The following is a 23,315-nucleotide window of genomic DNA, read 5'->3' on the forward strand; positions in this document are numbered from 1 at the left end:
CGCTGATAACAAACTATGTTTTCTTTCAGTAACCCCCTGATGAGCTACACAGCTAGTTAAAAGTTAAATCAAATGTAACAGAATTTGTAGTCCAAAATCCTCCTCCCACCCACCTCCAGCAAACATATTAAGGTAAAGTTATTACTGAAAGTTGTAAAATACAAAAAGAAACAGTCTTCCAAATTAGAAATCTATTGTAACTAACTGAAAAGGCTGCGTTACAGAACCAGTGATGGTTTCTGTTACCTTGCCCAAACACAAAATGTTTTATGAATTCTCCAATGACTGTCCCTGCTGACTGCGGGGAGGTCGGACTAGATGACCCTTGGAGGTCCCTTCCGGCCTGGACAATTCTATGATTCTATGATTTCCATGTCTCTGCTGCTGGTGCCCATGTAATTTTTTTCCCCAATCCTCTTCTTGCAGGTGACCAGGAAGTGTGTTTGTAATCTCTGAAATGAGCCCTGCATCCACCTGCCCATGTGTTGTAGGATATTGTGTCGGAGAAAGCCGGGTAGATGCAGGAGAAAGGAAAAAGAGAAAGACTTAAAAGGCCCAAGGAAAAAGCTGTAGGGCAATGCCAAATTTTCCAGTACCTAATGGGTGTTACAGAAAAGATGGGGAAGAGCTCTTCATCAGGGAGTGGAGCGATAGGACAAGGGGTAATGGTTATAAACTGGAAGAGGGGAGATTTAGATGAGATCTCAGGAAGAAATTATTTACTATGAGGGTGGTGAGACACCGGCCCAGGTTGCCCAGAGAAGCTGTGGCTGCCCCATCCCTGGAGGGCTTCAAGGGCAGGCTGGATGGGGCTTTGAGCTACCTGGTCTGGTGGGAAGTGTCCCTGCCCATGGCATGGAACTGGATTATCATTAAGGTCCCTTCCAACCCAAACCATTCTATGATTCTGTGATTTGGCTGCCGTACCTGTTTACGCCTTGAAAGATCACAGAATCTTCATGGTTGGAAGGGACCTTTGAGATCATTGAGTCCAACCATACACACACACAAAACCAAAAAACAAACAAAAAAAACCACCCAAAAAACCCCACACCATACCCAACCCAACAATCTCGGGCACTAGAGCAAGCCCTGAAGTGCCTGTCTACACTTTTCTTAAATTCCTCCAGGATTGGTGACTCTACCACCTCCCTGGGCAGGCTGTTCCAGTTCCTGACCACCCTCTCAGTAAAGTAATTCTTCCTAATATCTAATCTAAACCTCCCCTGCTGCAACTTCAGATCATTTCCTCTGGTCCTGTCATTATCACTTGGGAGAAGAGGCCAAGCCTCACCTCTCTACAACCTCCTTTCAGGTAATTGTAGAGGGCAATGAGGTCTCCCCTCAGCCTCCTCTTCTCCAAACTAAAAATGCCCAGTTCCCTCAGAGTCTTCACATATGACTTGTTCTCTAGACCCTTCACCAGCTTGGTGGCTCTCCTCTGGACACGCTCCAGCAGCTCAACGTCCTTCTTGTAGCGAGGGGCCCAAAACTGAACACAGCACTCCAGGTGAGGCTTCAACAGGGCTGAGTACAGAGGCACCATCACTTCTCTACTCCTGCTGGCCACGCTGTTCCTGATACAGGCCAGGATGCCACTGGCCTTCTTGGCCACCTGGGCACACTGCTGGCTCATGTTAAGGCGGCTGTCCACCAACACCCCCATGGAAACCCTAGTTCTACAGCACCAATAGAGACAAGAATCCTCTCTCTTTGCTTGTACACTGGCCTCTCAGACAAGCTTGCCTTGCAGTCCTGGCTGCGTTCAGCCCCTGCAGCTGAACATGTTTCCTGCTTTTCGCTCTCCTGCTCCTTCCTTCATCACTCCACCCCCCCAGGGGCTATCTCTCATGCTTTTCCTCACTCGCCCTCAAGCAGTGGGAAAGGAGCAGCCCAGCTCAGCTGCCTGCGGTTACCGAGGCTCTTATCTGCGGGCAAACAACGTCTGTTTGCAAGGGACAGACCTGAGATCTCTTGGGTTTATGGAGCTGAAAAACATATGTTACCGCTTTCACGGCTCGCTTGCTAAGGCGTCCTAAACTTTGCTCTCCTACTGATGCATATTTTCCTGCTTGCTCTGTGCTCCCATGGCTTTCTGAGTGAATGGGTTTCAGGTTTGCTGTTTCAGTCCTCTATCCATTTACGTTTGCCTGGTCGAGATGGGCAGGGATTGCAGACGAATTTGAGGAACGCTCTTCTTCAAATCTAGATGCAAGCACTACAAGATCTCTTGCTATGTCCTGGAAATCACTGAATTGCTCCAAATCTTGATGTAGAGCCACTATCTTTTGGCCTCTGCATCTATCCCATGTTATGGTGGTGTTTGCCCTTGAGGTCATTGCTGGGTCCAGATGCTGGGATATTGTCATTGTTAGGATCAGATGCTTGCGAATTCAAACTCTTCAACATTTGATGGGGTCTGAGGCATGGCAGATTCAGCCAGACCTTGGGAGAGGTGGTGGTGTGGCTTCTGGATGCCCCACCACAGCCGTAACAGCAGGCTGGTAATTTTTGGGCAAGGATGAAACTGTGATGGAGGGTCATGGAGAACCTGAAGGGCATCTGGGGTGTAAAGAGAGACTCTGCATTAAATTAATCACAATATTTGAGCACATGAGGTGCATTGGAGAGCACGAACCTGGGGAAAGGTGTGGAGGTAAAAAGGAAGGAGTGTTGCCTGTGTGGAAGATCACAAACAAAGGGAAGAAAGGGGTAGCTGGAGATCTGAGTGCATTTTGAGCCGAGAAGGACCTTTCTGCCTGCTCTTGTGTTTGCCTTTGCCTTCCTCATCCTCACATGGGACTTGTCACCGTTAAGAGGGGTTTCTTCTGGGCTTCTGGAGTCACCCCTCCAGTGTTTGCTGCTACCAGTGACAGAACAGTATAAATGCTTCACAGATACTTGCATCTCACAGAGCTGCTGAGGGAGATGAGTTCTTCTTAGGAGCCATTGTCTTCAGAGTGAAGTAGCCCAAATACTTGGTGAATCATCTTCCTATCCCTGTAAACTCTTTCCTTTGGATCTACACACAAGCATTGCCTTTTTTCTGGTGTCTCATTCATCTCCTGTGCTTTGTTCCTCAGCAGAGACCCAGTGCTCTCCTACAACTGTGGGGCAGAATGGCTCAAAGTCTCCCATTTTCTTTTTTTAATTGTCTGAGTCCCATGTGCTCAGAAGAAGCAGGAGCAGCCCTGGGTCAGGTAATGACCTGGGGCTTGGCAGGGTGGTTTCTGCTTTGGATGAGAGCTTGTTGATCCCACTAGATGTGATATAGCAGGTATATTGACTTCCCTGCTCTCTAGCCTCTGTCTGTCTCTGGTTCTATGTCTGGATGGGTCTGGCAGGTGACTGCAAGGTCTTTTGTGCATAATCATTTCTCCTTTGAGCAGAGGAGGATCTCAGCCACAGTAGCTCTCATCCCCTAGTGAGAACAGATTCTGGCAAAGGATGGAAGAGAATGGTGGGTCCTTCTTATAAATGGCTCCAAAGAATTGTTTTCCTGGGCCCAGAATTTGAAAACTCAGATGCCTAAATTTAAATGTTTCTTCCCCAAATTTGGCAAGGTCTGTTGCCAGTGAGGACCTTGTTTAAGGTGCCCAGGGTCAGCTTGTTGAATTTCTTGATACTGAAAGGTGTTATTGCTTCAGTGGTACTTCTAAATATCTTGGACAATTGGGTCACTGGGGACTGGGGGGATGTGAGACACAAAGGTTTTTGTTCTTTCTTGGCCAGTCTGATGGTTTTGGGAGGACAAGGGGTAGGTGGACGTAGTTGTGGAAAGGAGGCTGTGTTCTTCTCATCCTCCACCTCCAGCCTCCCCTGCGATGAAGGGTCCCCTCCCCAGTAACAACAGGGCTTGGAGAGATCACTTATGTGGGAAGACTAAGGCAAGAGCTCATTAAATTCTTAATTATGGAGATGTTCTTAAGTGCTCTGGTGCATAAAGCTGAAAACACCTTTCTCTTGCCACTGGGGGTGAGTTCAGGGTGAATTATTTAAGCATTCAGATGATCGAGGCCCGATGATGTGTTTGATACCTGAGAGAAGCTGGATGCTGCCAGCGTTGAGTAGCCTGTGCTACTTCTGTCCACTTCTGTCGTGGACAGGCTGTGGGCTGGTTCACCACATCTTGTTATGGCCACCATGTGTCCAAACCCATGGAAAATGCAAGGAAAATCCCAAATAGCAGGTGGCTCTGGACTCCACACAAGCATACTCTGAGGAGGAGAAAACATGAACTATAAGGAAAGACTGGAAAAGTTGGGGTTGTTCAGGCTGGAGAAAGCTTAAAGGGAGACATCCAAATGTAAATACGTGAAATATGTAACAGAGGAAAGGTTTAAGCTTTTCTAGATATCCGCCACAAACAGGTCATGAAGTAATGGGAGGTATGGTTTAGTGATGGTGATGCTTCTTGTTTGTTGTGCGGGTGTCTATTTTTGTCAGTTAGGTTGACGGTTGGACAAGATGATCTTTGAGGTCCCTTCCAACCTAGAAGATTCTGTGATTCTGTAATGTGCCTAAACTGTAGTACAGGAGACTAGCCATTAATAATAAAGCTAGTTAGGACTGAATTATCCTGTCTTGGAAGCTGGTGGGATCTCCATTACTGGCAATTTTTATGAGGGATAGACTAACACCTGGGTTTAACACCTGACATGCTGCCTGTAATCTCTGTTTTCCTGTCAAATCCTGTGTGCTCCTAGATGAGCATTGATGTGTGAGCCTCGTGCCCACACCAGGAATGTGAGTAACAAACCTCATGGCCTCTGCCAGCAAAACTGCTGATTTTGATCCAGTATTCTGAACTTCTGTTGCTGAAGGAGAAGGGCTGGGGAAGAACGGATGCTGTGGTTCAGTGATAAGGAAACTGGTGGTTTAGGGATCCTCGTAGGAGGTAACAACCCCATGGCACATGACACCCTACTGGTAAGACCTCAGAAGGTTCAAATATATTCAAAAGATGTGGCTGGGGTAACTTGGTAATTGCTGGGTTTATGCCAGGTGTACTTTAGACTGAAGGCAACAGGATCAGCAGTCGTCTGCACCACTCCGTGGTGGCATCATGCCCACATCCCTCCCCCTGTCTGTGCTCTGGGTAATTCATGAGCAGGATCATCATCTTGCCACATGAGACTGGTATCAATTTTTCACTGTGGGCTGACCTGCTGGTGCCAGGATCCGATGCTGCTGAGCTTCTAAGGGTGGCTTGACCCCACCATATCCCAGAGCGTGTGATTCCCTGTGACCATCCTGGCTGGGCAGACACGTCTGTCTCAGGAAGGCACTTGGGGCATGGCAAGATTGGGCACTGCTCAATGTGTTGTGGTTCAAACTGAAACCCCTTGTTTCATTTCCATCCTCTCTCCTTGCACTCCAGCTGCCAATAGGCTGGGATATTTGGAAAGGGTACCAGGGATGCACCATTTCAGTCTTAACTTGTTTCTCTTGTCTCTTTTTTATTTGTGCCTTCTGCAAACTGACCTGTTTTGGGGAAGTGACAGTTTGCAAGGATTTATCCACTGATTTTCTGCAAAGGAACACTGGGCTGTGAGTTATTTGTAAGCAATTTATGTGTGTGTTTCATCCATGTGTATCATAGCGCAGCAAATTGTTCATTCTTGTTCTTAAATGACTCTTATTACATTGGATAGATCAGGGAAATTGGAGGCCTAAGATGGGACTTTGCAGCAGACATGCCTGAATTTGCACATGACACTTTTTAACATGACAGAAAAACATGTGCATAATCATTTCTCCTTTGAGCAGAGGAGGATCTCAGCCACAGTAGCTCTCATCCCCTAGTGAGAACAGATTCTGGCAAAGGATGGAAGAGAATGGTGGGTCCTTCTTATAAATGGCTCCAAAGAATTGTTTTCCTGGGCCCAGAATTTGAAAACTCAGATGCCTAAACTTTCCTTCCCTGCTGGTTGCAGCATCCTCTTGAGAAAACTTCCTCTCTTTTTTTCTCCTGGAAAGGGGGGTTACAGTCTCCCCATAAAACTTGTGGTCGCGTTTCAGGAGGAAGATGAGATAAAGCCACTCAGATGGAGGCCAGTTCCACCAGCCTCAAGAGGATCAAGTTTGGGAAGCTGAAGGTGGTACGTCGGCGCTTGCTGCAGAGGTATGAGCATCAGCCCTTCATCTCCTGCCTGGCTGGTTTCTACAGCTGCCGGTGGAAGCGGTACCAGCGCAGAAAGATCGAGCCTGGGAAATGCTGCTGCAAGACGGTAAATTAGCTCAAAATCAGGACAAACATTGTTTTCTGTGTAGGGATAGATCTGTCTAAGATGACAAGTGGGAGGACTTTGTAGAGTAGGGTAGATGGTTGGACTCGATGATCCCAAGGGTCTCTTCCAACCTAGACGATTCTATGATTCTAAGTGGTTGATGTCCTGGGCGAAAGGCATCCCAACATTATTTGGAGCCCACAGAGACCAGTTGGGTTGTTGGATTTTGGCTCTGATGGGTGTGTTGCTGTGTTTCCATCACAGGCACGGTTTGTCCGTGCCACCACGCAGCTGACAAATGTGTTGTGACAGGGAAGGACCAGACCTTGCACCAAACCTTCCCAGCCAGGGAAACATAGGATCAAATTAAAGAAGGAAAATTTGGGATGGGTGTGCAGTAAGGACTGCAAAGAAGGCTGCTGCGTACTGCAGTTTCCTCTCATGTGGGGTGGTTAAAATCCTGTTTATTTGTGAAGTTAAAAGATCTGTTTTCCCTGAAAAGAAATACTGGAGAGTACACCTTTGAAGATATTCCCCTGGTCACAGGGGACAGGGAGGGAAGTCCCCTCCATATCTACTTCAGGAGGTCCAACACCAAGCCCACGTGTTTTAGGGACAGCCAAAAAGTATCTGCCACTTGCTCTGCTCACTTTGGGGTAGACAGGATTCTGACCACTTGTCCTTCCTCTCCCTCTCCAGCGGGAATGCGTGTTTTTCCCACTGCTAGTTGGAGCTTTCTGCTTTTCTCTCGTCTTTCTGTACATGTGGGGTGAAGCGAAAAATGACTACAATAACTTTGACTGGTAAGTACCAGCTTTTCCTCCTCTTTGGCTCCTCTGGCAGGTCCCCAGGGTGGCTGGGCAGAGACATCCACCCTCCCCAGCAGCTGTGCCACCGCAGGGCTCTTTAGCCATAAGCCAAAAATTTGCCTCCTTAAACTCTTGGTTGCAACATCCAAATTGAATGTCCAGTGACTTCAGAGGCGCTGAGGCTCTGCCCTTTGCTTGGCTACAATTTTTAGGTGTAAGTGTGAATTTGGGAGAAAGAGGAGAATCATCATCACAAAATTTTGAGTGAAGGGGACTAAATAACTCCTTTTCCTTCTCTGGGTCTTTTTTCCCCACCAGTTCCCACTGAAGAAATGTAGAGGCATTGTAAGGAGAATTGCATGTTCCCAGGCTCAAAAGTAAGAAATAACCAGCAGGGATTTATGCAAATCCTTTCTTTCTGCAGTCCGTAGGTAACAGTTATGCAAATCTGGTCCCTAAAATTAAATTAAAACAGCTCAAATATTATGGGGAGGAAAGGTGTAATCGTATTATTAATCCTTATTGAGCCTTTGGGTAAAAAATAAAGCTTCCCTATCTCTAACCTTGGGCAATCCTTCTGCAGCTCCTCCAGCTTGCTGGTGTTTTCTCCTTCAAAACCTGGCTCAGATCCCCATTTTTTCTGTGGTGCCCTCCACAACCGCAGGCAGACAAGGTGGGCTGATGGCCATGTCATCTTACTGTTTCCCCAGGCTGCCTTGTCTGCAGCAAGGTCCTCTATCTTACAGTCAGACTGGGAACTCTCTGGAGCAAGACCTTCAGTTTGGTTCTGTATTTTATCAGCCCAGCACATTGGGGTATTATTCTGGTGGCTAATGCAATCCCAGATTTGGGGCAGGATAACAGGGTAGGTTATTCCTTCCTCCCACGTCGTTTTATTGCTTCGAAAATTTCAAAATTTCAAGGAAGAGGGCTGTTGTTCCCCTCCACTATTATAATATTCTATTGTTTTTAAGGTATAACTATGGGAACCTGGGCTTCTGGTTTCTCTGGTCTCTTGTTCTCCTGATCGTGGCTGCGATCTTGTTCATGTACATCACGCTGTTATTGGTAAGTAATGCTCCTTGTAAGCTGACCATGATTTATAGCCCTAAAAAGTAAACATAAGGATGACATTAATGTGTCAGAGCAAAGCTCAACCCACCCCCATGGACGATCCCTACACAGTGGCTTCCAGGGGAAGACTGGGAACATGATGAATGTTGACGGTGCTTTCTCCCCATGTCCACTTGCAGATGACCAATTTTAGCTCGAGGGTGTCTGAGCCAGATGTAGTTTCTGTGATTTCTCTTGATGATCTCCCTTTGATGAACTTGTCCAGTCTCCTCTTGAACCCAAGCGAAGACCTGCCAGCGGTGGCTGGATTTTGATTTAGGGGAACTTTAAGTTTGTTCTTTTGACAGCTGGGAAGTAGGGGGCTCTGAGTCGTGTAGTGGTGGTGATATGTCATCAAAGCTGAGTTATTCCTCTAATCCTGAAAAAAAATGCTTATTTTTCTGAAATATCGCTGAACCTGCCTTGTCTCTCTCTGCTTTGCTGGAGGGTTTCTCTCCAGGTAGGGACTGCAGACATGGTCACAAAATGCTCCTGAAGTTTTTGCCTGAAGAGGCAATGTTTCCGAAATTTTCACATTTCCAAATCCTGTGAATTTTTCTCTAGACTCCTCATCTGCTGTCAGCTTTGGTTACTGGAAACATACTAAAAAGCAAGTGCTTCCTAAAATTTCTACCTAGTCATCCTTTTTTCCTGTCCTTTCTCTCATAGGGAGCCCCCAAATAAAGACGTATCTGCAGATGTGTTTTCACCCTCTGTATCCAGAGCTACAGGCTAAGAAATCACCTGAACTCCAGGGACTGAAGTTCACATTCAGTCTCGTGCCTGCTCCAACTTTCCTTTTGAAAAGCCAGGTGCTGGGGATGAGGTTATGGCTTTGACTCACTTCTGTGACCAAGACAACCAGCTTTTATCAGTTCCTGCTGTTCTTACTCGTTCCCTGATGTGTCATCATATAGTTAGTCTGTAAATTGCCCGTGGCAAGAAATCTCTTATTGCTTTGTTCACGCAGTGCCCAGTACAATAGGTATCTGGAGTCCTTTGTCCCTGCTGAAGTACAAATAAATAGTGATTTTATTTTAATGCCAGCAATAAAATACCCAAGTGATAAATAGGACAGCTGCTTGGCCATGCCCACAGTGATCAATGGCATCATAATTGCTGTGGACTCTGAGCAGGACAAATAATGATAGTTAATTACAAGGATTTTGTGACACCCTGATGGCTGTAGAGCTCAAAGTCTATTATTCAGCAAAGACTACCTGGCTTTCCCAGTGGCCGTGGGACAGTGTGGGGTTGTTATAATGCTGCTTTGGTAAACTCAAAGCTTTGCCAGAGGTGCACGTGTGACATGGATACCTCTGAGATCATACCTCAGCAGGCTGTGGATCTGAGGGCAACCTCAGGATCAGACTAACTCATCATAACACATGCTAGAAATGGACTTGATATGATTTCCTGGGTTTGAGGAGCCTGAAGACCCCTGGGGCTGGTGTGTCAGCTTGGTCATGCTCTGTCTGGATCCAAATTGCTAGAAATTGACTTTATATGATTTCCTGGGCTTGAGGAGCCTGGTGTATCAGCTTGGTCATGCTCTGTCTGGATCCAAACATCAACCAGTGTCCAAGCATGGACTTTCTTAGAGGACTTTCATGTCTTTGGTAGATGCAAGTTACCAGGGCAGGTGATGGCAAAAGTGAAGCCGTTTCATGTCTTTGTACCAGGGCAGGTGATGGCAAAAGTGAAGCCAGAAAGGTAGATGGAAAATGCAAAGTGAAATTGCTGCCCTACATCATTCAGTTCAGTCTTGGTCCCACTCTTGATTGTCTAGACACATGGTCCTCCTCTCAGCATCTCAGTTCTATCTAATGAGGCTAACAGCACTTGCCCTCCTCAGGAGGCTGAAACGCAGATAAACCTGAAAGAATATGAGGAGTTTGCATACTATCAGACAAGTCCTACAAGAGAAGCACTTCAGAGGTGCCTGGGAACAGCCCCTGCAGTGAAGGTCCCGGAATCAGGGAATTCTCAGAGTTGGAAGGGACCTCTAGAGATCATCTGGTCCAATTCCCCAGAGCACATTACTCAGGACTGCATCCAGGCGAGTCCTGAAGATCTCCAGAGAAGGGGACTCCACGACCCCCCTGGGCAGCCTGTTCCAGGGCTCCGTCACTCTCACCGTAAAGAAGTTTTTTCTCATATTTGAATGGAACTTCCCATGTTCCAGCTTGAGCCTGTTGCCCCTTGTCCTGTCGCTGGAAACCACTGAAAGGAGTCTGGCTCCAACATCCTTCAACCCACCCTTTAGATACTTATAAACATAAATAAGGTCCCCCCTCAGTCTTCGCTTGTCCAGGCTGAAGAGTCCCAGCTCCTTGAGTCTTTCCTCATAAGGGAGATGCTCCAATCCCTTAATCATCTTTGTTGCCCTATGCTGGACTTTCTCCAGTAGTTCCCTGTCCCTCTTGAACTGGGGGGCCCAGAACTGGATGCAGAATTCCAGTTGTGGCCTCACCAGTGTAGAGTAGAGAGGGAGAATGACCTCCCTCAACCTACTGGCCACACTCTTCCCTATGCAGCCCAGGATTCCATTGGCCTCTTGGCAACAAGGGCACATTGCTGGTGCATGGAAAGTGTGCTATCTACCAGGACTCCCAGATCTTTCTCCTCAGTAGTGCTTCCCAGAAGATCTGTATTGGTGCCTGGGGTTCTTCCTCCGCATTTGCTCTTTTCTTTCATGAAGCTGTTAAGCGAGCCACCCAAAGCTACTGGGTATTTCTAAGGGCACTTGCTTTGCTTCATTACATCACTGTGTCATTGTGTCTCATTTGGCAAGATTGCTGCATGCATCTATGTTGAGCACGAGGTCCCACGATGTCAGAGCTGTTGCCTCAATAGGATTAGGTCTTGAAGAAAAGGGGAGAAAGGAAAGTAATCAACACCACCATTCATGCTTCCACTATCTCAAAGCATGCAGGGTCTCACGAAGGTCACATGCCTGCACGCAGGCTTTTGTGATGACAACTGTGGCTTGGCCATGCTCATCCCAGCAGGGCTCTTTTCAGAGAAGGACTCTGCCAGGAATCACCCCTCCATTGTTGTTTGCAGAGCTTCACAGTGTTTGACCTTTCACTGTAGCCTTTGATGAAACACCCAGCAAACCATTGGATCCTCTCAGGCAGATAAGTCCAACTCAGCCCTTCCACATCTAAATAAGTCTATTATTGTGGGTACTATATGATAGCTGGATTGCTTCAACACATTTCAGACAACCAGTGGCCAAATAGTTTGCCCCCACAATGACTTATATCCCACATTCTGGTTGAACAGTGTTGGATGGAGATTATCCTTGCACATGTTGCAGGAAGGACTGGAGACCTTCACCCAGGCAATGTTTCCTTGTGATGTTTTGCATCAGCAGCCCATCATATCAGAAACCTCAGCATGCTGATGCCCTTGTTGGAGCAGAGAGATTTTATAGTTTGCCCCCACAATGAATTATATCCCACATTCTGATTGAACAGTGTTGGATGGAGACTATCCTTGCACATGTTGCAGGAAGGACTGGAAACCTTCACCCAGGCAATGTTTCCTTGTGATGTTCTGCATCAGCAGCCCATCATATCAGAAACCTCAGCACGCTGATGCCCTTGTTGGAGCAGAGAGATTTTATAGCAACCAGTGGCTGGTCTGCTTTTGTTTGTGAGCACCATACCCTATTCCCTAATGATGGCACCCAACTGGAGCCTGCACGCCTTATTGTGAACCACTGAAGCAAACACTCTTCTGCCCACCAGCCACCAGCAGCTGAACAAAACGCTGCTCAACAAAGCACTTGCTCTCTGTGCAAAGATGCTCTCCGTCTGCACACATCATTGTAATTTTTTCAGACAATCAGTTTCAATTAATTCAATTGTTATCACTCCGCAAGACAATTTTCTCATCCCCATTAGAGCTAAAAGGTTAAGCTGAGGGGTCTGATTGCAGAACAGTTCATGCTCAGTGGAGAAGAAAAAACTGTTCTTGTTCAGTCTTTAAACACCAACATAATATTTTTCTCTCTGCAGTTCAACCATGTTTTTTCCAAGGGTTTTGAGGAGGTGACTTGTGACTGTACAATATAAAGAGGTTGGGGTGTTTTGTGGCATTTATAGGTTAAGAAAGAACTCAAAATAGTGCATTGACACTAAAGTTCAAAAAGTGATCTCAAACCTCCATCTCCAAGAGACTAGGGAACCAGAGATGTTCGGAGTTGCTGCATTTTTGCCAGAAGGTGAATGTAGGGACCTGAATTCTGCTGATGTGAACATCTAAGTGAGCTGATGTCTCAGGCGAGCTGAGCGACTAAGTGCCTGCCTCCACGTCCTTGTGGTGATACTTTCAGAGCCTGCCCAAACATCACCATCAATATCAAAATCAGCACCAGGTCATTCCCATGCTGAAGCAGAGTGGGGTTAAAGGTCTATATTCCATCCTTTTGCAGCATAACTTTGTGGTTGGTGTTTTTTTTTTTTTGGTCCACACCAAAAGAGGAGACAGAGGTGCAATCCCTCTTGCAGCAAACATTCCACCCTTTTGCAGCACAACTTTATGGTCCATGCTGGTTTTTTGGGTCCACACCAAAAGAAGAGACAGAGGTGCAATCCCTCTTGCAGCAAATCCATCTCCCTTGCCACTGGGAAGCGTCCCTTAATTACCACTTTGCAGGTAAATGGTGGAGGGGAGACACTTGCAGCAAATCCATCTCCCTTGCCACTGGGAAGCGTCCCTTAATTACCACTTTTCAGGTAAATGGTGGAGGGGAGACGCTTCCACACCTCATACTAAAGAGGAGAAGAAGTGTTGGAGAGTGTAAGATTAAGGGAGATGAGCAGGTAAATGGTGGAGGGGAGACACTTCCACACCTCATACTAAAGAAGAGGTGTTGGAGAGTGTAAGATTAAGGGAGATGATGGGGCTGGCAAGAAGGACCTTAGGTCTAAACTCAGCAGTAATTGGCTGACACATATTGGTCACCTAAACCCTCATGTCTGAGGACTTGTATTTGATAGGGTATCTTCTACATCAGGATAAATGTGGATGCAGTTTGGAAGAGCCAGACTTGCTGGTGCTGTTTGTCCCTTTGCCTGAGGAAGTCCTGCTCTAGGTGCAAACCATGGGATATTGCAAAAGGCAGCTGCTCTCCATAGAAGAGCATATTGGTCAGGTCTTGAAGCAGCTTTTGAGGAGCAGGAATGTCCTGGTTTGAGGTAAAGCAGAACTAAGAGAAGGTAGTTTATTTTGGCTTGAGATGTTAAGCTTTAGGGGTTTGTGGAAAGAAGAGAAACTCAAGCTGACCAGAGCACACAAAGAATAGACCTTGTCCACATCACATTAGCTCACTGGACCATCAAGATGTGCTCTTCTACAGTGACCAGTGGTGCAACTGCAAGAGTTCCTTCTTCACCCTCTGAGGATGAAACCTGGCTATTATTCTTTTAGTAAGCTGATACTGAGATGTTGTTTCCATCCATAAAAATGAGCTCACCTTCCAATGGCATTCCCAGATGTGATGCATAATTCATACAAAATTTGTACTGTGGTATCAGGGGAGCGTCAGGTTGAGCATGACCTGCAAAATAAGTGTTTGGCTCTACCTTAGGAAAGGATCAGGTCTTTGTAACGTTTCTTGCAGAAAAGGGGCAAAGTGTCTTTTTTCTTCCTTTGTGTGAAATTGCTTATTTAAATGGGGCTGGCTTAAGATCTTCAGCAGTAATTCAATTCTCTCTGAACCGCTCCCACGGTTACTCATCATGTACTGGGTGTAGGATTCCATTAAAGGAGGCTAACATGTCAAGAAGCACTTAAAAGCTGATCTGTATTCTCTGCTGAGCTTGTATCTCACTTCAAATCAGCCTGATCCTGGAAAGAGGGTCTGTTTGTAGCTGGATGGGAAACAGCTTACATTCCTTTGTAGTTGTGTTTTGGGAGGGTAGAGCCCCTTCCCCTACATCTGTATGTCCCGCTTTCACATGATCCCACTGTGTTACAGTCTGGAGAGACCTGCATCACAAATGATCCTTCTCAGTGGAGCACTGATGTCTGCAAAGAGATGCTTTTCTTTAAACACTGATACCTGGTGATACTGGTCACCATACTGTCCCTGTGGGGCTTGCCCCAGGCACTCAGATTCCTGAGCACGGACCTCTGCATTTTCATGGAATCATAGAATCAATCACTTGGGTTGGAAGGGACCTTAAAGATGATCCTTCTCAGTGGAGCACTGATGTCTGCAAAGAGATGCTTTTCTTTAAACACTGATACCTGGTGATACTGGTCCCCATACTGTCCCTGGGATCTTGCCCCAGGCACTCAGATTCCTGAGCATGGACCTGTACATTTTCATGGAATCATGGAAGCAACCATTTGGGTTGGAAGGGACCTTACAGATCATCTAGTTCCAACCCCCCTGCCATGGGCAAGGACACCTCCCACCAGACCAGGTTGCTCAAAGCCCTATCCAGCCTGGTCTTGAACACGTTTTCATGGCAGCAAGGTACTTCTCCTGGTGAAATTCATCACCAGGTTCATTGGTATCTTAGGTCTGGGGCAACTTGATGAAACTCTCCATCAGAGCTGTGGACTGGCTTTCCTCATCCTTTTATTCTTGGTGTTCAAGGCTTCTTGGTTTGTCCCCTGCCCTGGCTGCGGTTTGCTTCAGGCTTCACAGGAACCCTCCCAAAGGGCTCCTATTTGCCATCGAGGGGAAGCAAAATGCCAGCCACTAAAAACTAGAGACTTTTTAATCTCCAAGGCAGTTTTCCCTTGTCTGAGATGTGCCCATCTCTTGCGTTTCCTGAGATTACTGTGGAAGCATTGTCTCCTTTGCTGTCTGCTCTGTATTTTTTTTTTTGGTACTTTGGAGGTATTTTTCAGTCCTTCTTGGTGGTCAAGGCTTCTTGGTTTGTCCCCTGCGCTGGCTCTGGTTTGCTTTGTGCTTCACAGGAACCCTCCCAAAGGGCTCCTATTTGACATCAAGGGAAAGCAAAATGCCAGCCACTAAAAACTAGAGACTTTTTAATCTCCAAGGCAGTTTTCCCTCTTCTGAGATGTGTCCATTTCTTGCGTTTCCTGAGATTACTGTGGAAGCATTGTCTCCTTTGCTGTCTGCTCTGTATTTTTTTGTTGGTACTTTGGAGGTATTTTTCAGTCCCTGACCAATCTTGCATGGGTGATATGCCCCTAATCACAACAAGCAGACAGAAAATATGCAAGGCTGTATTGGTTCACACCATGGCAGTTGATCTTGGCCATGATTTCTCTTTCAGAATATGTACTCACAAAGAAAAGTGATTAAAAGTGTGTACCTCAAAGCGCCCAGTTATTTCTTACCCATGAAAGTGCTTTGATCCTACAGGGCAGCCTTGATATGTGGTTGGTCATTTCAGAAGCATTTTTACTGTAGCAATAAGCATTTCTCTTCATACACCTGTCCTGCTGACAGCCTTGGCACTGTGCAGGAAGATCTAGTGTAAAGTGACTTCCTGATATGTCCCTAATCACAACAAGGGGACAGAAAATAGCATTTCTCTCCATACACCTGTCCTACTGACAGCTTTGGCATTGTGCAGGAAGATCTAGTGTAAAGTGACTTCCCAATGCAAAAATAATTCCAGAAGTACCTCACTGACTGCGCTTCACCATCTTCTATCAGGATGCAAACAATCTCTTCTTGATTTCCCAGGTCCTGGCGATGTGTTTACTTGCAGAAGGTCAGCAGCTGTACCTACACTGGAGTCACAAGGTGGGGAGAGTCGGGGCTTTTTGGTAGCTCTAATATGTGCTTTAAACTATTTGAGTCTGTGGTGTTTCTATGCATGAAAAATTAGATTATGGGAGGGAAGAAAGAAAGGGAAGAAGTTAATCTTAGGAGCCTTTAGATACCCAGGAGGATGATGTCTCCACCCGAGCTGATCACTTAAACTCCCTTTGCAGTCAGTGGAGGGAAATAAATCTTCTGAGGATGCAATTCATCCAGTTGGTCACAAGCATCTAAATTAAGATGAGATGAATCACACCTAAAGTACCTTTTTTTCCCACTGGCTCTAAAAGGAGCCTGCAGTGACTCATTCAGGTGAAGATGTCTATATTTGAGACGTCTACATGTGGTAACATGAAGACAAAAGCAAAGTTTCCATGAGAAGCACAGTGCAATTTTCTGTAGCAGGTTCCAGCAGCAGTAAAAACAGTGGGTTCTATCTCTGCAGAAGAGAAATCTGGCTTTTCCAAGGCATCCCAGTGCCTTATGCCTTTTGGTTTTTGGATAGCTTAGGAAATGCCACCTGGAGTTTTGAAGGTGCAGAAACAAATCCTCCAAGAGTTGTTGCTGCAAAATAATGCATTAGAATCACCTTCCTCATGAAATTCTTGAGGTTATGTGAGGTGTTTCAAAAGTATCTTCTAACTGTACAGTTTAGGGGAGAATGTGATGTGGTTGCAAATCTTGGAGTTGAATGTGCAGATATTTGCTCCTGTGTTTCATCATCTATGTAATGGAAACACAGTCATTTTTAGTATTGAAATTTGGCTTCTAGAAGAACCAGAAAGATGTAGAACAATTTGTAGAAAAAAATAATGAGATGACATCCTTAGGTGGAAGACATCAGGGATGGATTATTAAGGTGTTGATCTGTAGGCTTCCCTACAAACCGCTTAGGGCTTTGGTCCTATTTCTACTTGGCACTTAGTCCTCAGCAGACAGATGATGTCCAAGAAGAGCCTGCCATCACCTCTGTGCTGGTACCAAACTGAGCAAGAAGCAGAATAATAGACTGAGCTGCCTCTTCCATTTTTTGGTTAAAAAGTGAGCTCTCATCTCTTAATTATGGGAGTGTTGCTGAAGGCTGTTGCAAAGCAGCTCCTAGCGTAAGGAAGATGTGTTGCTGTCTCTTTTGTGTGGAATTCATCAGTTTGGGATTTAGCCATCTGCAGGTTAGGGATTTAGTGTAAGCTGATCATCTAGGCTCCATCTGCATCAACAGAGAGGCATTTTCCATCATAAAGCAAGCGGGAATGGATCACCTCTGGAAATTCCTTTATTTCCCCAATGATTATAGAAAGAACCCTTGGGGGCTGATTTAGTTGGGTACCCAACTCTTAAGATCAGTCCTGCCGTACAGAAAAGCCAATCAGGAGCACTGTTGGTCTGGTTTTAGCCCCATTAGATCTTTCTGTCTCTAAAGTGGCATAGTCAAGCTCATGCATCCCAAACTTACCGAGTTTAAGCTGCTTAAATAAGCCTGTGAGGCAAATGGGTGGCACACCCTGTGCAGGAATGTGGAAGCTGATTTATGTCTTCTTTGTCATCCCAGATTGGGACTTTTCTTGTCCTGGGATTCTCTATCACAGCCCTCTTCATACTATCGGTACTCTGGGGAGATCAATGGAAAACTGTCCTCCTGTCATTCCAGGTAAGAGGGGCTGGGAGGTGTGTTTGAAAGAGCAACTTACTTATAGAAATTATTTGTGGTAATTGGTAGAAAATATTCCATACAGTGGGTGTTTTTCACATGGGCTTTCCTGGCAGGGTATGTGGTTTTAAATAAACTTTTATTGCTACTTAATTCCTGATGGGAGAGAGGAAGCCAAAACCTGAGGCTGAGTTTCAAGCTATCTGTTTGATGCTACATGTCTCAATTTGGGAAGTCACATCCTTTTTTTTTTTCTTTTTTGGCAAAAATGCTGTAGGTGTACAGTTAATTTCCAGGTGCCCAGGGCAGGTAAGTCATACCCCTTTGGCTGCCAGGGTGCTGGAGCAAGAACTTTCTCCCTAATCGGCTCCTGCTGGATCAGCAGCTTTAGAATTAGCACAATTTCAGTCTTCTGTGACTCAGAAGAGCTTCATCTCCCAAGGGCAGGATGGCACTGAGCTTTTGGGGAGAATGTGGGGAATGCTGGTGTCAGGTGGGACAACCATTGGGCTGCAGAAAGTCAGAATGCATGGTCTGCTGGCCTCCTCAACTCTTGCCAGATCTGAAGACAGAGGCAAGAGCTGCCCAGTGCTGTTTAGTGTCTGAGCATCCACGTCCCCACATGTATTGGGAAGGAAGAAGTAGGTCGCCTTTGACTGCACAGCTGCCTTGCAGATGTTATTTTGGCCTATCAACTCTCCTCCATGTGACTTATGGCTTGTGAATGTTGGGAGAGCAATGCACATAGACTGGAAGAGGAATCACAGATGTGGTGTTTGTAGGGTGTGGTTAATTGCACCTTCCTGCTCTACAGAGTTTGGCGACCATTGGGCTAAGCACTGGCAAAGGTAATGAGAAACCATCAGCTTCTCCTATCCCTTACAGACTCCAGGGGAGGTGGAAGAGGAGAAAGAGACACAAGATCCTTTGGCTTCCCCACAGACACTGTTTATTTTGGGTGTTTCTGCCCTTTGGGACACTTTACATGGCCTCCCGCTGCTGTTCCCAAAGGACATGAGTCTCTTGTAGATCCTGTGTCATGTCCATTAGGCCTGCAAACCTATCTCAAATATCCTGGACATCTCAGATGGCACCTCTGCTTACGCAACTGAATCCTGCTTCTGGTTGAAAGATGTTGGCATCAAGTGTCCAGGGCAGACAGTATCACATGCAATAACATCTCTCAGGGACTGCTGCTTTCTTCAACTCTTCCAGCTAAAAGAATCAGGCACAGGCTAGGAAAGGCTTGCACCTGGAGAGCTTTTTTTCCTGGCACATTCCTTAATAACTCTCAGTTCTAGCCAGAACAGAAGCCATGGGATTCCGACAAGCACGAGAAAATGATGGTTTCTTTGACAGATTTGCCTAGTTTTATGAAAAGTGTGTCGTACCAACATCCATTCGGTGTCTGTACAAGTGACAAACTATTTCTGCTCGGTTTCCAGCTCTGCTCATGCATTCGTGATAAGCACAGAGGCAATTCTTAGCTTCTAATGTTCTTGTTTAATCAAGTCCAATTACTGTAGCTGTCCAGAAATAGGTATATCTAATATATCATCTAATATATCATAAGCATTAAATGAACATATTGTTTTATGTTAGCAAAGCAAGAAAAATATCTACACATTGAGTTAAAAATTTTAAAAAAAAGAAAAAAAGAGAGAAAAAATGTAATTAACTTTAATGCAAGTGAGTTAAATGCTTTGAAATAAATGAAAAAGAATTATCTTTTTCTGGAATATATGTGTAATATGTGAAACTAGGTACTTCAGGGTGTACGTGAGTCTAATAAAGGCCATGATCAGAGGTACCAGATTAATTACTTCTCTTATACCACAGTAGTTGGTTCCATGCAGGTGTAAATGCCACATTTTATCACTCAGGTGTGTTGACACCAGTTTAATGATGTAGCTGCGATGTGGTATGGTGATGACTATTACCTGGATGGGATGGATTGGGTTGGATTGGGTCAGATTGGATTAAACTGGCTGCTCCCTGGAAGATGCTCACAGATTATGGCATGGCATAGCAGTAATGGCAGTTGTGTCCTTATGGACGAGGACAGCCATGTCCCCTTCAGCTGACTTAGGAGAAAAGAGAGGTGTGTAGTGCAGTGAGGAGCACTCAGGCTGGCTGAGGGCACATATCTCTCCTCCCGCTCCAGAGGTGTTCGGTGGATCCAGCACAGGTGCAGGAGAAAGGATGAACTGCTGGCATCTGCAGCAGGAGCCCATCCAGGCAGAAGGCTGTAGCTGTGTTGGGGTTTGTTTCCATCAGTCTCCACACTTAATCTTTTGACTAAAATCCTTTTCTCTCCTCGCCAGGTCACAGCACCCTATCTCCACATTGGGGCAATAACCATCATGGTCCTCCTGTCCTGGCCCGTGGCTCTTCATGCCATCAGAGCAGATAAGAAAGGTACAGTAGCTCTGCTTCCTGCTCCCTATATGACAAAAGATGTATATCAGTATGGGAGAACAGGTGTGTAGGAGCCGTTTCCTCCTACAGCTGCACTAGAGCTTGAGGAGACATTTAACTTCTGTGTATCCCAGGGAAATTAGTGGATCTGAGGCTTTCTGATGCTCTGTCCTGTGGCTGTCCAAGTGTGTTACTGGTTTGCATGTTCCCTTGCGTAGTTTTGGCCTACACCAAGGCAGTGACCTGCCTTGAGATGGAGGAGATTAGCAGAAGTACCCATGTTCTGAGTGATGCATGGAAAGTTGTTCAGCCCTGTAGGGGAGACAGCAGCCAGTGGTGGCTCTCTTGGCTGACCTTTGCTTGCTAGGATAAGCTTTCCTGTCTCAGAAGGGATCTCCAGTCCAGTCAATCCACGTCAGACAAGTGCATCTCAGGAGAAGCCAGATGAGATAGGGGGAAATGCTTTTTGATCTGTTACTAGTGTCATTTCATGGGAAGGCCCAAGAAGCATGACCAAGTAGTGTAAGGACAAGGCCAGAAGCCAGGAACAATGGCAGAAGAGCCTGGCTCTGGGACTGGCTGTTTTTTTCTGACCTACAGTTTCTATATAGCTAAAATTATCTACATGATATTCACCTGCAGGTGTTGATTTGTAATAACAATCAAAACCAGAATACACTTGTGAAAGCATATTTTCTCTGGCCGGGGCTTCTCTTACTGAACTACAGCTGGGGATGTTGCAGGTGAAATGTGTTGGGACCCTAGATGTTACAGTCCACCATGGACTCCCAGCTCAATCCATTGGCTTGGTGTAAGACCAAGTTCCTTCAGAGCCACAGGCCCAATATGCAGAGGCATGGTGGTCCCCATTCAAGGACGAGCTGTTAGTGCATAGGTGCTCATTTCTTGGAGGAACTGTTTTGTTCCCTGAGGTGAAGGCTCACTGGGGCTCTTGGGTGATGTGTCAACAGACTCCAGAGTAGACCATAAGGTGGCAAGTTTCTGAGATGCAGTCAGAGTCTGTAGGATTCTGTAGGACACACAGAAAAGGTCACTGACAGCAATCTGAATGAACCAGGCGAGTATTCATCTTAGGGAGACGTAATATAGTTGAAGGAGAAAGGCTCCTCCTCTTCTTCACTGTGAATGAAACTTCAAAATGTTACTTGTTTTTATCTGAGTAAGAAAAAAATTAGCATCCTTCTGTTGAGGATAGTTTTTCTAGAGATGGGGGATATTTCATTGCACCACCTCTAAAGAAAAAGAAATTAAGGCCATGTTTTGCTGTAGGGCATAGTGAGATGTAATTAAAGCATAAAACCTGCAGTACTAAATTAGCCCATGTCCTTGCTTTGACCAGTTTGTTTCCCTGGGTTGCATTGTTTGGCAAGAGAGTGAAAATTAGGGGAAGAAGGGATGGAAAAAGGGATGGGAAAAAGCCCAAGAGCTACTTAGCTGGAGGGCTGTATTAAAAGTCAAGCCGCAAGGCAAAACCGTACGTTACTGCATGGATTAACTCTAGCCTTCCTCCTTCAAATTCTTCCAGTTGTTCAGGTGGTAATTGTTGGTCCATACCTGGCTATCCTTCTCTTTCTTTTCTTGATACCTCTGGGGATGTACTCTCCTTGCATCAGAGAGGAGGGGACACTTGGACCGAAGCCAGCCCTCATTGGACACCGTGGAGCACCAATGGTAGGTCTGGAGAAGTTATTTTACATCATTCCTACATCCTGTGTCTTGCTACCTTCATCATGATCTTCTGGTTTTGTCCATGAAAGCTGTGGAAAGTGGAAGGGGAGGCACTTTCATCCAGAACTGCCTGCCAAAGGCACCACTGCATGTTTTTGCTAACAAGGATAGCACTGCTCCTGAGGGACAAGATGGGTTTGGTGGCTAAAGTAGAAGAAAACTAGCAGTAGAATTTAACAGGATAATGAAGTTCCCTTAATAAAAACCAGAGGTGTCACAAAGAGACAGAAAGTACTTATAGAGTCCTCCGGAGTGTGTTTGAAAGTGATCTGCTCATGCACGTTTTTTTTTTTTTCCAGTTGGCACCAGAGAACACTGAGATGTCATTTCAGAAGACAATTGAACACGGAGGGGATGGTCTTGAAACGGATGTCACCATTAGGTAAGGAGAAAACAGAGCACCTCACAGAATACACGTTGCTTCTTCTAAGATTTGCCTTTGGAGACATGCAGCTCCAGGCCATTAGGTTTTACTGATGGCTGGGACGCGGTCCCTCAGTTGGCACGTCATGGTAGAAGCTGGAGGGCATGGTTGTTCTCAGGCAAGTCAATAGGCTGTAGTTATTGATGTAACAATCATTATTTCTACAGTATATTTTAAATGCTTTGCAGAGTATAAAGACAAGTCCCTGCCCTAACCTGATTTCCAGGCCACAGAGAAGGTTGTATCAGGCCTGCACACCAACAGAAAATTGCAGTCAGACTTGTGACAGCATTGTCCTAATTATGAGATATTTAATTTCCTTTGTTTGAGGGACTAATTGCCATGAATTGCTGACATGCTGTGCAGGCTGAGCGGTTTCCAGGCACTGAGTGAGAAAAGCACTAATGCTTAGATGTTCTCCTAATGTACACCTTTCTAAAAGAGGAAATTTTTCCATTCTGTCACTGTCCATTTAGACTTCAGCCCTCTGAAAGCCATGGAAGCACTTTGGTGTTGGCAAAAAGAGATTTCAACTATAAGTTACTATCCATTTTTTGGGAGGCTGGCAGGCATAAATGCCACCATCTCCACTTTTCCCCTGAGGAAACTGAGGCACAGACAGGTATGATTTCTCCAAGGTCACCCAGTGGTATTTAATAGGAAATAACCTGGTGTCTTGAGCCTCAGCCTTCCTCCCTGTCCCACCCTCTGCACTGAGGGAGGCCGTAGTGCTGCATTCGCCATGTCCCACAGATTCTTCTGAGCTGTTGTGAGTCTGCTCATGCCATCAACAAACCCACATCTCAGGTGACCTGAACTCTTGCTCTCCAACAGCTATGATGGGGTTCCTTTCCTCATGCATGACAGCACCTTGAGGAGGACAACTAACATCAAGGAGGTCTACCCCAATGACACTGCTCAAAATGCTGCGCTGTTCTCCTGGGATACTCTGCAGGAGTTGAATGCTGGAACGTGGTTCCTTAAGGTAAGCGCCATAAAGGACCATCATCAACTGGATGTGGAAGAGACACCAGCTGGCTACTACTTAATAGCATGAATGTTAGGAGAGGAACTACTGGTTGAGCCAAAACTGGGGTCTCCTTGCCAGTTGGCCTTCAGGCTTAGGAGACCTGTAAGAACTGGCTGGTGGGTGTTCTTGTGGCTC

At 45.9% G+C, this 23,315-nt stretch overlaps 1 protein-coding gene across 1 annotated transcript in view; it reads left to right on the forward strand.

Annotated features, from left to right (window-relative positions):
• Positions 1-23,315, forward strand: part of GDPD4 (glycerophosphodiester phosphodiesterase domain containing 4) — a 49,141-nt gene that overhangs the window by 14,013 nt on the left and 11,813 nt on the right. The window contains exons 2-10 of the mRNA XM_014947100.1: positions 6,022-6,230; positions 6,930-7,033; positions 8,014-8,107; positions 15,834-15,893; positions 17,461-17,559; positions 19,884-19,977; positions 21,524-21,669; positions 22,026-22,108; positions 22,985-23,135. Coding sequence (XP_014802586.1) covers positions 6,048-6,230; positions 6,930-7,033; positions 8,014-8,107; positions 15,834-15,893; positions 17,461-17,559; positions 19,884-19,977; positions 21,524-21,669; positions 22,026-22,108; positions 22,985-23,135 — 1,014 coding nt within the window. The 5' untranslated portion in view covers positions 6,022-6,047. The remainder of the gene's footprint in view (positions 1-6,021; positions 6,231-6,929; positions 7,034-8,013; positions 8,108-15,833; positions 15,894-17,460; positions 17,560-19,883; positions 19,978-21,523; positions 21,670-22,025; positions 22,109-22,984; positions 23,136-23,315) is intronic.

This window comes from Calidris pugnax, unplaced genomic scaffold (assembly GCF_001431845.1).
Source record: "Calidris pugnax isolate Ruff unplaced genomic scaffold, ASM143184v1 scaffold121, whole genome shotgun sequence".
Lineage (NCBI taxonomy): Eukaryota > Metazoa > Chordata > Aves > Charadriiformes > Scolopacidae > Calidris > Calidris pugnax.